This window comes from Phoca vitulina, unplaced genomic scaffold (assembly GCF_004348235.1).
Source record: "Phoca vitulina isolate PV1807 unplaced genomic scaffold, GSC_HSeal_1.0 scaffold55, whole genome shotgun sequence".
Lineage (NCBI taxonomy): Eukaryota > Metazoa > Chordata > Mammalia > Carnivora > Phocidae > Phoca > Phoca vitulina.
The window spans coordinates 3,121,196-3,137,485 of record NW_022589758.1 but is presented as its reverse complement, the minus strand read 5'-3'; the positions used below and the strand labels follow the sequence as shown (position 1 = coordinate 3,137,485).

The 16,290-nt window shown below is 38.9% G+C and overlaps 1 protein-coding gene across 2 annotated transcripts in view; it reads right to left on the bottom strand.

Moving 5' to 3' along the window:
* The window catches only part of TXLNG (taxilin gamma), a 64,583-nt gene that overhangs the window by 31,546 nt on the left and 16,747 nt on the right, over positions 1 to 16,290 (bottom strand). For both annotated transcript variants that reach the window (XM_032389598.1, XM_032389597.1), the window contains exon 2: positions 1,488 to 1,791. In XM_032389598.1, coding sequence (XP_032245489.1) covers positions 1,488 to 1,791 — 304 coding nt within the window. The remainder of the gene's footprint in view (positions 1 to 1,487; positions 1,792 to 16,290) is intronic.

Here is a 16,290-nt window from a genome sequence, read left to right as displayed (position 1 = left end):
TATCACTACTTCATTACTTTTTATAGCTGAATAATATTTCATTGTATAGATATAATACACATTTTGTTTATCCATTCATCAGTTGATGCATAACTGTTGTTTCAACTTTTTGGCTACTATGAAAAAGGCTGCCATGAATACTCATGTACCCATTTCGGCACAGACATGTGCTTTCAACCCTCCTGTTTACATACCTAGAGGTATCACATGGCAACATTATGTGCAACTTTTTTTAAAATATTAAGTAATCTCTACACCTAACATGGGGCTCAAACACAGCCCCGAGATTAAGAGTCGCATGCTCCTCCAACTGAGCCAGCGAGGCGCCCCATTTTGTGTTACTTAAGACTCCATATCTGCTTTTACACATATAATTGGGGCTGCTAATTTTGAAGAAATAAGTTTGTAGGGAATTAAAATTATTTCTTGTATTTCTATAAGAATTTTTAGGCTTTCCAAGTTAGTGAAAAATAGATTTAATAAGGATAATTCTGTAGAGAAAACCATACAAATCAAACACTGTTAATCTTAGTATACTAAGTATAAAAAATTTAGGGGCAGGGCACCTGGGTGGCTCAGTCAGTTAAGAGTGTGCTTTCGCTTGGGTCATTATCCCAGGGTCCTGGGATTGAGCCCCACATCAAGCTCATTGCTAAGCAGGGGGCCTGCTTCTCCCTCTCCATCTCCCCCTGCTTGTGCTCACTCTCTCTGTCAAATAATTAAATAAAATTAAGAAAAAATTTAGAGGCAATGAGTAAGGCTAAAATAAAAGGGGATTTCAGATTTCATAACAAGATTTAACATACTACTTTCTTAGTCCTAAATCTCAAAACACAGCAGGAGAAAAAAAAAACATACCCTTGAAAGCCAGTCTTTTTTTTTTTTTAAGATTTTATTTATTTATTTGACAGAGAGACACAGCAAGAGAGGGAACACAAGCAGGAGGAGTGGGAGAAGGAGAAGCAGGCTTCCCACCAAGCAGGGAGCCCCAATGCGGGACTCGATCCCAGGACCCTGGGATCATGACCTGAGCCGAAGGCAGACGCTTAATGACTGAGCCACCCAGGCGCCCCCTGAAAGCCAGTCTTAACCCACTTTCTGAACTACAGATAACATTATGTTGTCTCTAAAGTGCTGTGACTAGATTTTAAATAAAACAAGCAAATAAATATAGTTTTCACAGTAAATTTCAAACTACATTAAAGATGCAAACAAGGTAAGTCAAATACTACTTTGCCAAGTTGGCCCCAAATTTTGTCAAGAAAGCCTATTCCTAATTACCTAGAGAAAATGACTTCCTACTCTGCTATCTCTGTCTCCTGCACAAAATGCAGTAAATACACACATTGACCCCACTGAAGACAAGAGATGTATTAGCTAAACATCTACCTCAACACTGGCAACGTTCATAACCACCTGTGCTGCGGAAAACAGAAGTAAAAAGAGCATCATGTGAAAATGTCCAACCACTGAGCACAGATTATTACCTAAAGTTTTCTCTTTGTTCCTGCTGCATTCTGAATCCTGCTGACCGTCAGGCGGATCTATTCGAGCTTCTCGCCCAGGAATTTCCTCTCTTGACTCTTGTGTGCAGTATGCTGGGCTCATCAAACTCCTGTTCTTTCTAATAAAATCACTGCCTTCATCTTCTTCCAATGAATGCTTGTTACTTGTGCCACCACAATTTGAGTCTTGATGTTGAAGAATATCATTTGATTGAGAGTTGTGTAACATATCTGCCTTCACCCCTAACCCACACATTCCAGCTTCTTCCATTGTGCCAATCACAAACTAGAGGGAAAGAGGAAAAGAATATGGAAAGAGGGGTTACGTCAAATGTAATCAATGTTTACATCCAATGATACACCATAGGTTGATAACTTTTTTCTTTCTTAGTGATGTGTAAAACTGATTTAAATATGGTAATTTCTAAGTTTCACAGAGAGGGGGACATAACTGTAAAGTATAAGAAAATTAAAGTTAAAAAAAAATCACATAACTAAGTGGTACCAAAGGAAGTGAGAAATGCCATTTAGGTGTAAATCTAAACTTATTTCCCTAGGGGCGCCTGGGTGGCTCAGTCCGTTAAGTGTCTGCCTTTAGCTAGGGTCGTGATCCCGGGGTCCTGGGATCAAGCCCCATGTCTGGCTCCTTGCTCAGCAGAGAGTCTGCTTCTGCCTTTCCCTCTGCCTCTCCCCACCACTCGTGTTCTCTCTCTCCCTGTGTTTCAAATAAATAAAATCTTTTAAAAAAAAATTTTAAAAAGGGGCACCTGGGTGGCTCAGGTCATGATCCCAGAGTCCTGGGATTGAGCCCGAGTAGGGCTCCCTGCTCAGGGTGGAGCCTGCTTCTCCCTCTCCCTCTGCCTCTCCCCCAGCTTGTGCTCTCTCTTGCACTCAACTCATTCTCTTGCACTCAACTCATTCTCTCAAATAAATAAAATAAAATCTTTAAAAAAAAGAGAAAGTACTCAAACTTCCTTTAAAAAAAATAAACTTTTTTCCCTATAAAAATTCACCATTAAAATAATCAGCATCGTGCTCGCTTTGGCAGCACGTATACTAAAATTGAAAATAATCTGCATCTTAGAAATGAAATTATCCCATTAGTGAACATTAATTATTCTGTTCCTATCCTTGAAGAGATGGTACAGCAGAGATGGCTCACTAGCTATCCAGCAAAAACCCTTGCTCCTCCAATATCCTCTGGAGCTGGCACTGCTGGACAAATGCTCAGCCTGGGACTCCATTTCCCAGCCCCCTGTATCTAAGTGGAACTCCCATGTAAAGTTCCCACCAATGAAATATAAGACAAAATAATGACTGTCCCTTTTTCAACAGGACTTTCATTGTTAGAAGCATACATTCTTTCCCCACCATTTCTTCCCCATTCTGGCTGAATGCAGACATCTCCTAGACCCTGAGAGATGGCACAGCCACAGGATGAAATAAATAACAGTCTAGGCCCCTAAATCCCGTGTACATACAAAAGAAGGCTGCCCTTCTTACAAAGAACACCCACACTGGACTATTAGATGAGCACAAAAATAAATTTCTCTCACGTTAAGCCACGGAAACTGAGAAGTTAACGTTTTAAGCAACTATCCCTGCCCTAACAAATGTAGATAGTAGCCGTGGGAGTGAAGGCATTATTCTAGTATTTTATTCTCAAATCAGTAAAATTTACCTTGCTCTCTCTTCTATTATATTGTTAACCCATTTATGGGTTCCCCCCCCCTTAACATAATGTGGCACAAATTTGAATTCTATACATTCTATACATTCCCTCTCTGTATGAAAGAGGGCCTCTTCCCTTTCTGAATAATACAACTGGAGGGGAGAGGTGTCTAGTATCTTTCTCTTACCACAAGTGGACAAAAACTACTTTCCAAAGTTAATAGGAGAGCAGAGATTCATTATTTCAAGTTGTAAGAGTACTTCCAACTGAAGAACTAAAAATGATTTAAAGTATCAATGTAGCAGGGGAGGCGGAGATTATGACAAGTCCTTATCTTTTCCAGCCTAGTGTTGATAATCAGGTACTATGCTTATGGAAGGACAAACTGGTATAACCACTTTGAAAAATGCTTTGACCAATACGGATACCTTCCAACCCAGTTAATTCTACTCCTAGGATTTTCCCCAAGTGTGTACATATGTGCAGCCAAAGGCCAAGAATGTTGAAAGCAGGGCTATTTGTAATTGCCCCAAAATGGAATCAACCCAAATTTGTATCAACAGAAGAAGGGATACATTGTACTATGCTCATACCATCCAGCAACAAGAACTAACTACTGCTAGATGCAGCGACACAGATGAGTTTCATAGACCAAACACTGAGGAAGGTGCCAAGGAATCCATACTGTAGGAAACCACTTATATATAAAGTTCAAAAACAGGCAAGGCTAATCAATTGTGCTGGAAATCAACAGAGTGGTTACTTTTGGGGGTAGGGTCTTCTGGGGTGCTTGGTAATATTCTACTTCTTGATCCAGATCGGGTAACATTGATGTTCACTTTATGAAAATTCATTAAGCCTAAACATTTGCAATTCGTGTACTTTATTGAAGTAAAACATATTTCAGAAAAGTTTATTTTAAAAGTTGCAATTTATACATTATTCAAGAGTTATGAAGAAACAAAACAATATTTTCCTCTGGATAGAAGGCTAGCAATGTGTTGCTTTTTGTAATACTTTTAAAATAACGTGCATGCGGGGCGCCTGGGTGGCTCAGTTGGTTAAGCGACTGCCTTCGGCTCGGGTCATGATCCTGGAGTCCCAGGATCGAGTCCCACATCAGGCTCCCTGCTCAGCAGGGAGTCTGCTTCTCCCTCTGACCCTCCTCCCTTTCATGCTATCATTCTCTCTCTCTCTCAATAAATAAATAAAAATCTTTAAAAATAAATGTGCATGCAATACTTTCATTTCTTAAAAAAATTAATGCATTAAGGGGAAATGGGTTGTCTATTTTCAGAGTTACTGTTTGATGCTACACTCTAAGCCTAAAAACTTAGAAATATTGAAAAGACTCTTAAATTCTTTCAAAAACTTTTATTTTTTTAAGATTTTTAAAATTTATTTGAGAGAGAAAGAGAGAGAAAGCATGAGAGGGGAGGGTCAGAGGGAGAAGCAGACCCCCTGCTGAGCAGGAAGCCCAATACAGACTCGATCCTGGGACTCCAGGATCATGACCTGAGCCGAAGGCAGTCGCTTAACCAACTGAGCCACCGAGGCGCCCTTCCAAAAACTTTTAAAACTCACTCCCATATGTAATGCATTCTGTGGAATGAGATTACTCAAGTGTAATCCATAGGTATTAAATTTATAAAATATTCATGATGAAGTTTCAAGAACTTCAAAACAAACATCTTTCATTAAATTTCATTCCTGCAGAAACTTCTTAAAGCCATGAATATGCCCAAATAACATACTACCTACATATTAATCTCAAACTAAATGCAAAGTGACCATTTATTGCTACACTAGACATAGAGCTACTAGTTCCACCTCTACTTTCTCTCAAATACTGAACTGCCATTTACTGTTGGGCACATGGATAACGTTAACAGCCACCCTCTATACAAAAGCAGTACAGAGGAAAAATAATACGTGCTGTGAATATCATCTTTCCCAATTTTTAAATTATTTTTTAAAAATTTTATTTTTATTTATTTGGGGGGGGGTCAAGTTGGGGGAGGAGCGGCAGAGGGAGGAGGAGACTCCCCACTGAGCAGGGAGCCTGACGCACGGCTTGATTCCAGGACCCCAAGATCATGAGCCGAAGGCAGACGTTTAATCAACTGAGCTACCCAGGCGCCCCTTCCCCAATTTTTAAAAAATAATTTTTAAACCTATCCCCTGAAAACCATTAGTATAAGAATGGGTTCACACAACCACAACATTGGTTTTAAATACTGATGAAAGTCTGTTAAGAAATAATTAAAATGGAAGATTGCTATCTCTAACACATGACAGAATTTCTCAGAAGTGTAATGATGATAAAATCCACATCGTACCAGAAAATGCTTTGTCAAGCCACACCAGAAATATCATGAGCAAGCAATTTGTTGGAGGACGGGGGAGCCATCATTTAATTAATGAGTAATTTTCACCAAGGAAAACCTGAGGCCTCTCCTAGGATCAATTTTAATAAGAAAGGTATCTGAGAGATGGAATTTGTTAATTTCACGTTTTTCAGTTCTATTAGTGCTTCTCATAACCTTTATTGAGATATAATTCACATGTAATTCACCAATTTAAAGTGTGCGATCCACTGGTTTTTAGTATTATTCACAGGGCTGTGCAACCATCAATACAATCAATCTTAGAATACATTTAGCACCTCAAAAAGAAACCCTCCCATTACTCCCAGCCCTAGGCAACTAATGTACTGTGTCTCTACAGATGTGGTTGTTCTGAACAGTTCACATAAACAGAATCAGATAATACGTGGCCTTTTGTGTTTGGCTTCTTTCACATAGCATGATTTCAAGGTTCATCCATGGTGTAGTATGTATCACTACTTCATTTCTTTTTATTGCCAAATAATATTCCACAATTTGGATATACCATATTTTATTTATCCATTCATCAGTTGATGAGACATTGGATTATTTCCAAGTATTGGTTATTATGAATAATTCTGTTATGAACATTAATGTACAAGCCTTTATGTAGACATATGTTTACATTTCTGCAGGCTATATACCTAGAAGTGGAACTGCTGGGTCATATGGTCACTCCATTTAACCTTTTGAGGAACTGTGACACTATTTTCCTAAGTGTCTGCACCATTTTATATTCCCACCAGCAGTGTGTTAGGGTTTCAGTATTTATACATTCTCACCAACACTTGTTATTGTCTGTCCTTTTGATAACAGCCACTACAGTGTGAAGGTATCTCATCTAATGAATAATGATGTTGAGAATCTTTTCATGTGCTTATTTGGCCATTTGTATACCTCCTCTGAAGAAATGTTTATTCAGATCCTTTGCCCCTTTTTTAACTGGTTATTTGTAATTTTCTTATTGAGTTGTAAGAGTTCTTTATATATGCCAGATACAAGTCCCTTATCAGATATGTGATTAGCAAGTATCTTCTATCACTGTTCTCTCAATTTTGGAGAAAAGGCACAATATATTCACCTATTTCAAAATGTCGTAAATTTAATTAAAAGTTACTCTGGCCTTTAGATTAAAGGCATATAGGTCAATTTCAACTATCAGACAGAAAAAATTGAAGGACTAGAAAGGTCAAAATGTTTACCTAACTCAAAATAGTAGCTGGTAGCACTGAGCATAAATAAGGACACGGAATTAATGTGTAGAGTTAATAACCATCACATCTCATGCTGTCCTTCTATTTCACTGTTCTCTATTTTTAGTTAATACTACTTCTTTTTGTCTTTCCAGACACTCCGCTTTGGCCTCTCAGATCCTGTCACACACATTACATTATCACTTATTTGGTATGCATATCCAGTTAGACAGCAAAAGCTTATGCATAAAAGGTACTCAGTTGTCAACTGATGGAGAACACAAGGGGCCAAAATGATTGCTGAAAACAAGCCATGGAAAGTACCTAAACATTACTATACAAGTTAGAGGAAAATACCACTACTGCTACTTTATCTTTAGAAGCAATACAGTATTACATTTCCCTTCTTTCCTGTGCAACTAATTTTGATGTATTTTTCACACTTGCTAATGAAAGACTAACTTTGGCGCTACAAAATCTTTGTTTATGAATAAGCCCAGGTCCAGCTGGACTCTTGAAATAGCAGGCCCCAATTTTTCTACTGTAAGGACTATTTGTTCAAGAACCTACTTGAGGCTCTGCACTGGGCCATGATATGAAGCAAATTCTTAGGCCAACAACTTTTTTTTTTTTTTAAGATTTTATTTATTTATTTTGACAGAGAGACAGGGAGAGGGAACACAAGCAGGGGGAGAGACAGAGGTAGAGGGAGAAGCAGGCTCCCTGCTCAGCAGGGAGCCTGATGCGGGACTCGATTCCAGGACCCTGGGATCATGACCTGAGCCGAAGGCAGACGCTTAACCGACTGAGCCCCCCAGGCGCCCCAGGCTAACAACTTTAAATGGTAAATTATTTCTCAGCCCTCATCTCCTCAAGCAGAGACCTCTACATCACATGGCCAATACAACTCCCTACTCTGCTCTCTCTGAGAGCCATTGTGGATGCCTTTTCTTGGGTATAATCTCCTGTATAAACAGCAGCAGGTAGGATTTATACAGCAAATCCTACATCCTGGCACAAGTGTAAGCACTTTCCTATATTAACTAACTTAATCCTCACAATAATGTCACAAGATAGGTATTATTATTATCTCCATCTTACAGATGAGCAAACTGACACGGTAAAGTCAAGTATCATGCCAAAGGTCACAATTAGTAAATAGCAGAACAAAGATTTGAACCCTGGCAGTCTGGTTTCTGAGTCCACTCTTTTAACCACAGTGATATACTGCTTCATGACTACCCTTTGTCTACTATACAAACACCCTTGTCCTGGCCCAGCCATCTAACAGACATCTATTTAATAATGGGTAGAGATGCTCCCCATATGCATAAAAACAAATTGCAAAACAGTACGTACCACATATTTTATACACACACACGTACATTATGCATGTATATACACACCCATTAAAATGTTGGGAGAAGGGGTACCTGGCTGGCTCAGCTGGTAGAGCATGCAACTCCTGATCTGAGGGTTGTTGGTTTGAGCCCCATGTTGGGTGTAGAGATTACTTAAAAATCTTAAAAAAAAATGTTGGGAGGAAATACATCTACATTAGAGGGGGAGGGATAGAGGGAGAGGGAATTTTTTTTTTTTTTTTTAAGAGAGAGTGAGAGAGAGCACAAAGTGGGGAGGGGAAGAGGGAGAGAGAGAATCTTAAGCAGGCTTCATGCCCAGTATGGAACCTGACGCAAGGCTCAATCTCACGACTGAGATCATGACCTGAGCTGAAATCAAGAGTCACTTAACCAACTGAGCCAACCAGGCACCCCAATAATGTTTATTTTTAAATAGTAAAATTACGGATGGTACTTCTTTTTCCTTCTCTGTATCTTCTAGTTTAACTACAGTGAATTTTTATTACTCTTGGAATTGAAAAAAAATTCAAAAACTACTCATACTAGGGGCGCCTGGGTGGCTCAGTCGTTAAGCGTCTGCCTTCGGCTCAGGTCATGATCCCAGGGTCCTGGGATCGAGCCCCACATTGGGCTCTCTGCTCAGCGGGAAGCCTGCTTCTCCCTCTCCCACTCCCCCTGCTTGTGTTCCCTCTCCCTCTCTCTGTCAAAATAAATAAATAAAATCTTAAAAAAAAAAAAACTACTCATACTAATAACAACACTGGAAGCATCACAGAACATATGTCAATTTTATTAAAATTTCTACACACAGTCATTTAAGATAAAAAAATTTTTTAATTTTATTTTTAATTTTTTTTTGAGAGAGAGAGAGAGTGAGTGTGCACCCCGGGGGGGTGGGGTGGCAGAGGGAGAGGAAGAGAGAGAATCCCAAGCAAGCTCCATGCCCAGCACAGAGCCAGACACAGTGCTCCAACCCACGACCCCAAGATCATGACCCGAGCTGAAATCAAGAGTAGGATGCTCAATCGACTGAGCCACCCAGGCAGCCCCAAAATTAATTTATTGTTTTAACACAAATGGATACTCAAATGAAATAAAAAATGTTAAGACCTATAACCCAACAAAAATGGGCAAACAATATGAAGCAAGAAATCACAGAAAAGAAAATACAAGTGGCTAGTAAACACTTGTAACTTTACTCACAACAAGAGCAGTGCAACTTAAAACTATCAGATACCATTTTCACATCAAAAACTTTGACCAGTGTGGGAAGGGGGGGGGTACTCTCAAGCATTCCTGGTTGGGGAACAAACTGGTTTAACCACCAAGCAGTCTAATTCAGGGGCACCTAGGTGGCTCACTCAGTTAAGCGTCTGCCTTCTGCTCAGGTCATGATCCCAGTGTCCTGGGATCGAGCCCCGCATTGGGCTCCTTGCTCGGCGGGGAGCCTGCTTCTCCCTCTCCCTCTGCCTGCCCCATCTGCCTACTTGTGATCTCTGTCAAATAAATAAGTAAAATCTTTAAAAAAAAAAAAAAAAAAGGAGTCTAATTCAGGGCAGGGAGTGTGTGGAAAGGGGCACAAAGGACCTTCTGGGGTGATGGGAATGCTCTATGACTTGATTAGGGTTTGGGTTACAGAGCTGCATGCATTTGTTAAAACTCAGCATGTACATATAACATGGCTTCACTGGTGAAAGGACCAACAGATGGGTAGATAAATGAAAAGGTATAGTAAACTACCAATGGTAGAATCTAGGTGGTGGCAATATGGATGTTAGTATCAAATTCTTTCAACTTTACTTTATGTTTAAAAATTTCCATAATAGGGGCGCCTGGGTGTCTCAGTCATTAAGTGTCTGCCTTCGACTAGGGACATGATCCCAGGGTCCTGGGATTGAGCCCCACGTAGGGCTCCCTGTTCTGGGGGAAGTCTGCTTCTCCGTCTCCCACTCCCCCTGCTTGTGTTCCCTCTCTTGCTGCCCCTCTCTCTCTCTCAAATAAATAAATAAATCTTTTTTAAAAAAATAACTTCCATAATAAAATGTTGGAAAAAAATCATGCCACAATGATTCAACCCACCAAATTCCTTTCTTATCAATTTCTTTTATGGACAAACCAGTACGTCTGTGAAATTATATACATAATGACATTTATGTAGCAGTATTTGTAGTAAGAAAAAAAATCAGAACTACCCTAAATGTCCATTAATAATGAACTGTATGGTAATAACTTTGTATGGTGAGAGATGACGAACTGTGGTGAGCATTTTGTAATGTACATAAATGTTGAATCACTATGTAGTACAGCTGACACTAATATTGCATGTGAACTATACTTCAATTAAAATAAATAAATAATTAAAACTACATAGCCCCCTACCAAAATAATGGACTGGATAGATCAACTGTGGTATATCCATACAACGGAGTACGATAGCACCTATTAAAAAATAAGGTAGTTGTAGAACTACTGATCTGTAAGGGTAAGTTGAAAGGGGAATAAAGAAAAATGCCCAACACTATGTACTGCATGCCATAATTTGGATGTGTGTGTGTGGGGGGGGGGTTGCATAAGTTTATGAGTGGGAATCATATACAATCTCTGGAAAGATACAAAGAAATACACTAATGGAGAGAAACTGGAGGTGGCAGGGAAGGAAGGGGACACCAAGCTTTCACAGAATGCCTGTTTTAAGTTAGGGACCATGAGTTACCTTCATAACATTTTTTTTTTTTTAATACCAAGATGAATAGAGTAATATAGTACCTATCATTAGGAAAAATGAGGAGGAAGTGTTTATTGAAATTCCAATCTCAAATGAAAATGAAACCAACAATAAGTGGTTTCAAGATAAATTTCTATTCGAACTTTTCCCTGAAAACCACAAAACGAGCTATCACATTTTCATTTTGTTTATGAGTCTATAGTCATGAGCAGCACACACAGCTCTTATAGCTTGAAAGATACTAGAGAGAGCAGGTCATTTGGCCACAGCAGTGTTTACTAGAGCCCTAAACCCCAACAATCCTCCACCCCAGCCACTCCCCTCCTGTCAAACGATACATTTCTCAACCTTCCTCCCATTGTCCAAATACTTGGAGCTAAGATGATTCCTTAAGTGAAGAAGAGATGCCTTCAAAATGGATAGCCACCAGTTCACCAACCATTAATTGTAGGAGCAAATAGCTATTATAGAAATGTTTGCAAACATGAATACACTGTATTCATCTACTACTTTTAATAGCTTTTCCATCCACACATTTGAAACAGATCGCATAGGATTTAAAAACCTGAAGAAAAAAGTATTTAAATAAGTTTCTTTCCCGTCTACTCAACAATTTTAAAGTTTAAAACTTTCAGTTATGCTCTTTCAAATATTATTGAAGCTAAAGAACCATATTTCTTTGGCTTATTTTGTTTAAAGGGGTTAAAAGTTTCTAGTAACGACTGTTCTTTTACTAACACTCGTCTAAATAAAAAAACAAAAAAGCCAACACCCACATTCACTTCCTAATTATTTCAACTACCATCTGCTTAAATGAGATCAAATGTCTTCAACCAGTGCCAGGCATGTGTTAAAAGCAGAAATCACTCAATCCTTGCCACTGAAGACTAGGGTGGCCCTTGAGAGGAAGCAAGTGGGAAAGACTGCGCACATTTACGCATTTTCCTGAGGAGACAGCCGTAGCTTGCCTTGGGTTCCCAAAGAGTCTTGGAAAATTTTATCAAGTAGGTAAAGAGAACCTTCAGAACCTGCAGGTCCCTTTATTACCCCATTTACCCTTCCCCTCTGAGAGGTGGGTCTTATTGTTCCCAGATAAGGAAAATGAAACTTAGTGAGTTGAAGTAACTTGCCCACGATCATATTAAATAAAAGGAACTCACAAAATTCAAAAGCAGGTCTGTCAAACTCAAGAGCCTAGGTTTTCTTCATTATACAACTCCCCTCACATTTCATACATTAGCCTTGAAAAATGAAAGGTCAAACAGATCTCTCATGCGGTTACAAAATAAACCTAAGAAATTAAACGATGTCTAAAAATATAAAGCATGCTAGATATACAAAGATGAAATTGGGAAAACATTGGGAAAGAGCTTTAAGTTTTTAGCAGTGATTAACTCTGGAATTTAGGGAGGTGAGATAGAACTAATTTGGGGGTAGGGATATCTTTAAATAATTTAAGTGATTTTTTAAGGTATTGAGGTTGTTTTAGTTTTTTGGCTCAACTTGGGGCTTGAACTCTCGACCCTGAGATCAAAACATGAGCAGAGATCAAGAGTCCGGTGCTTAACCAACTGAGCCACCCAGGCACCCCTACTTTTTTGTGTCTTAGGATAAACTGAATTATCTCTAAAAATCCCTTCAACCGTATGTTTCTAATAACTTGCCCTAAGAGTTGTCAACTACCAAGCAGGAATATGAAGACAAGAGTGTATACTTGCCAGGCCCAGTGGGGGCCTGTGAAGGAAGAACCGCCTGAGGAAAGACTGAAAGATACCAAAAATACTCTGTATCTCTCAAGACATCAGCTATCAGCCTTAGTTGATTTTTAAAATATGAACCTCCCTCCTAAATGTATCCAGTATTTTGAGAAGCTTTTATATTTCCAAATACAAATTTTACAAACTTATTATAACATTTACATTTTCATGTGCTTTTTAATTTTTTTAAATAGGTGGATGGAGTTGGTGGGGATTTCATGTACTTGGTGGGGGCTTCATGTACTTTTTAAATCAGAAAAGTGACTTTAGCTTTATATAAATCATTTAAAATAGTTTATATACTAAAGCTATTTTAGTCTTTCAAAGAATTATTCTGGATAGCAAACTTTTCCACACAGTTAACACTGCATCAATCATTCATCTCAAAATTCTGTTTTAACCATTTTGGATCAAAGCCTTTAAAATATATATTACATAACTTGATGCCTCCTTAAATAGTCTGTTTCACTGTGTTAGAAAAAAGGAGTGAAATGAAATTAAAGGGTTTTAATTCTTAACAGATAAAATGATATATTACTATGCACTAGAATATAATTAGATTCTGGAGTACATTTCTACAATGTCTATATTCTTTTCTGGGGGATGGGGAGGGGTAGAAGGAGAGGGAGAGAGTCTTACGCAGCCTCCACACTGATCTCACGATCCTGAGATCATGACCCGAGCTGAAACCATGAATTGGATGCTTAAACCGACTGTGCTGCCCAGGTGCTCCCCCCAATATTCTTTACGACAATAAACACTTAATATCTCAAAATATAAACTCCCACAGATGAAACCGTATTTTTATTTCAAGCATGAAATACTTGTCAGAGACTTCCTAATTATATAGCACTCTCTTCCAAAACAGACCATGCAGACCCATATATGGGAATTCACTATATTAAAAATGGTGTCATTTCAAATTGGTAAAGGAAATAAATGATTTCAGATATCTCCCAAACCATACGGGAGAAAAAGAGTGATACCCTGTAGCATCCCTCCAGATGAACCAGGACTGAAAAACAGAAAATGAAAACCAAAAAGAACTAGAAGTCCTAAGTAAAATTTTCTTCATAACCATGGCATGGGAAAGGACTAACCAAGAAGTGCAGAAGATATTTTTTTAAAGGAGAGGAAGATCCATTTGGACCAGCTTCAAAAGGCCATATTTGTACGGGCTTCAAATGAGTCAGAGACCCATTTGCAAGGGTTTGTTAACAAGCAGATCACAGTTACAGAACATGTTTAACCTCATTCATAATAAAAGAAATACAAATAAAAACATAAGTCATCTCTAACCTACCAGATGTAAAAAGGTTGATTTAAAAAGAACAAAACAAACCTTACTGTGAGCAAACAAGTCCCTCAGTACAGTCCTGGGGAGTCTAAACTGGTAAAGTATTAAGTTTTGTAGGGGTATTTAGCAGTATCTACCAATGTCACACATTCACTTTCACCCAGCAATTTCACCGCTAGTTTATTCTGAAGATATTACCACTCAAGGGCAAAGGCTATTTACCAAACTGACTGTTACCATACAAAACCACCTCAATATCTACAAATAAGGAACTGGTTAAGTAAATAATGCACATCCATACAAGGTAAAACTGCAGCTATTCAAAAGAATAATGTAGATTCAAGTCAATATGGACAGATCTCCAAGGTATAATTAAGTAGAGAAAAATACAAACATGTAATGCAGGATGAACGTCTCAGTATAAATTAAAAAGGTATTCATAGGGGTGCCTGGGTCTGCCTTCGGCTCAGGTCATGATTCCGGGGTCCTGGGATGGAGCCCCGCATCAGGCTCCCTGCTCAGCGAGGAGCCTGCTTCTCCCTCTCCCTCTGCCTGCCACTCCCCCTGCTTGCACTCTCTCTTTCTCTGTGTCAAATAAATAAATCTTTTTTAAAAATGTATTCATATTTAAGTTGATATATTGTAAAAATTTTTCTGAGGATATCCTCAAAATTGTTTACGATGACAGATGGGCCTAGAAGCTGGAAATGAATAAGACTTACTTTTCATTTTATACTTTTTGGTTCTATTTTATTTTATTATGTGAATTTATTACTTTCATTAAAAAAAAACCTTTGAAGTTGATTATTCTTTAATTTTGGGTGATATCACAGTATTATACTTGTTCATTATTCTACCACTACACCCCAAGATTAGAGTCTAAAGATTGCAGGAGTTGCTATTTCATGTCACCTTTTCCCTTCACCCTGCTCTACAGACCTCTAGATCTTTTTTTTTTTTAAGATTTTATTTATTCATGAGAGACAGAGAGAGAGAGAGAGAGGCAGAGGGAGAAGCCGGTTCCCTGCTGAGCAGGGAGCCCGATGCAGGACTCGATCCCAGGACCCTGGGATCATGACCTGAGCCGAAGGCAGACGCTTAACGACTGAGCCACCCAGGCGCCCCAGACCTCTAGATCTTTATACTCATATCTTCTACTGGATCATAGAAGTAGGATCTACTAAGCATGAGGTTTTGTAGCACTTCTCATTTATTTCCTTCTTAAAACAATTCTGAAAATTGAAATATCTCACTTAAATTTGGTCTCAATTTATAACTATGGCTAGGACATCTACCAAATCACTTTACTAGTTTAAAAAAAGTTCAATCATGGATAACTATTCACAAGTGGAATCAGATGATCAATATCTCCCCAAAGAAAACAGATACAAAAATCCTCAAAATATTAGCAAGGGGCACCTGGCTGACACAGTCAGAAAAGCATGCTACTCTAGATCTCAGGGTTGTGAGTTCAAGCCCCACGTTGGGTGTAGAGATTACTTAAATAAAACTTTAAAAATAATAAATAAAAATAAAATATTAACAAGTCAAATTCAACACTACATTAAAAGGCTCATACACCATGATCAAGTGGGATTTATTCCAGTGACTCAAGGATGGTTCAATAACCACAAATCAATTCAATATGATACACCAACATAAACAAAATGAAGGATAAAAATCACATGATCATCTCAATGGATGCAGAAAAAGCATTTGACAAAATTCAACATCCATTTTATAATAAAAACTCTCGGAGCACCTGGGTGGCTCAGTTGGTTAAGCGTCTCACTCTGGATTTCAGCTCAGGTCATGATGTCCAGATCCTGAGATGGAGCACCAAGTTGGGCTCCCCACTCAGCAGGGAGTCTGCTTGAGATTCCTCCCTCTCCCTCTGCCCCACCCCATGCTGACACACGCGCTCTCTCTCTCTCACTCTCTAAAATAAATAAATCTTTAAAAAATAAAATAAACTCTCAACAAAGTGGAGGCAGAAAGAACATACCTCAGCATAATAAGGGCCATACATGACAAGCCCACAGCAAACATCATACCCAACAGTGAAAAGCTGAAAGCTTCTCCTCTAACAGGAACAAGACAAGAATGCCCACCATTGCCACGTTTATTCGACATAGTATTGAAAATCCTAGCCACAGTAATAGGCAAGAAAAAGAAAATAAAAGGCATCCAATTAAGGAACAGGCATCCAATTAAGGAATAGGCATCCAATTAAGGAATAGGCATCCACGGGGCGCCTGGGTGGCTCAGTTGGTTAAGCGACTGCCTTCGGCTCAGGTCATGATCCTGGAGTCCCGGGATCAAGTCCCGCATCGGGCTCCCTGCTCAGCAGGGAGTCTGCTTCTCCCTCTGACCCTCCCCCCTCTCATGCTCTC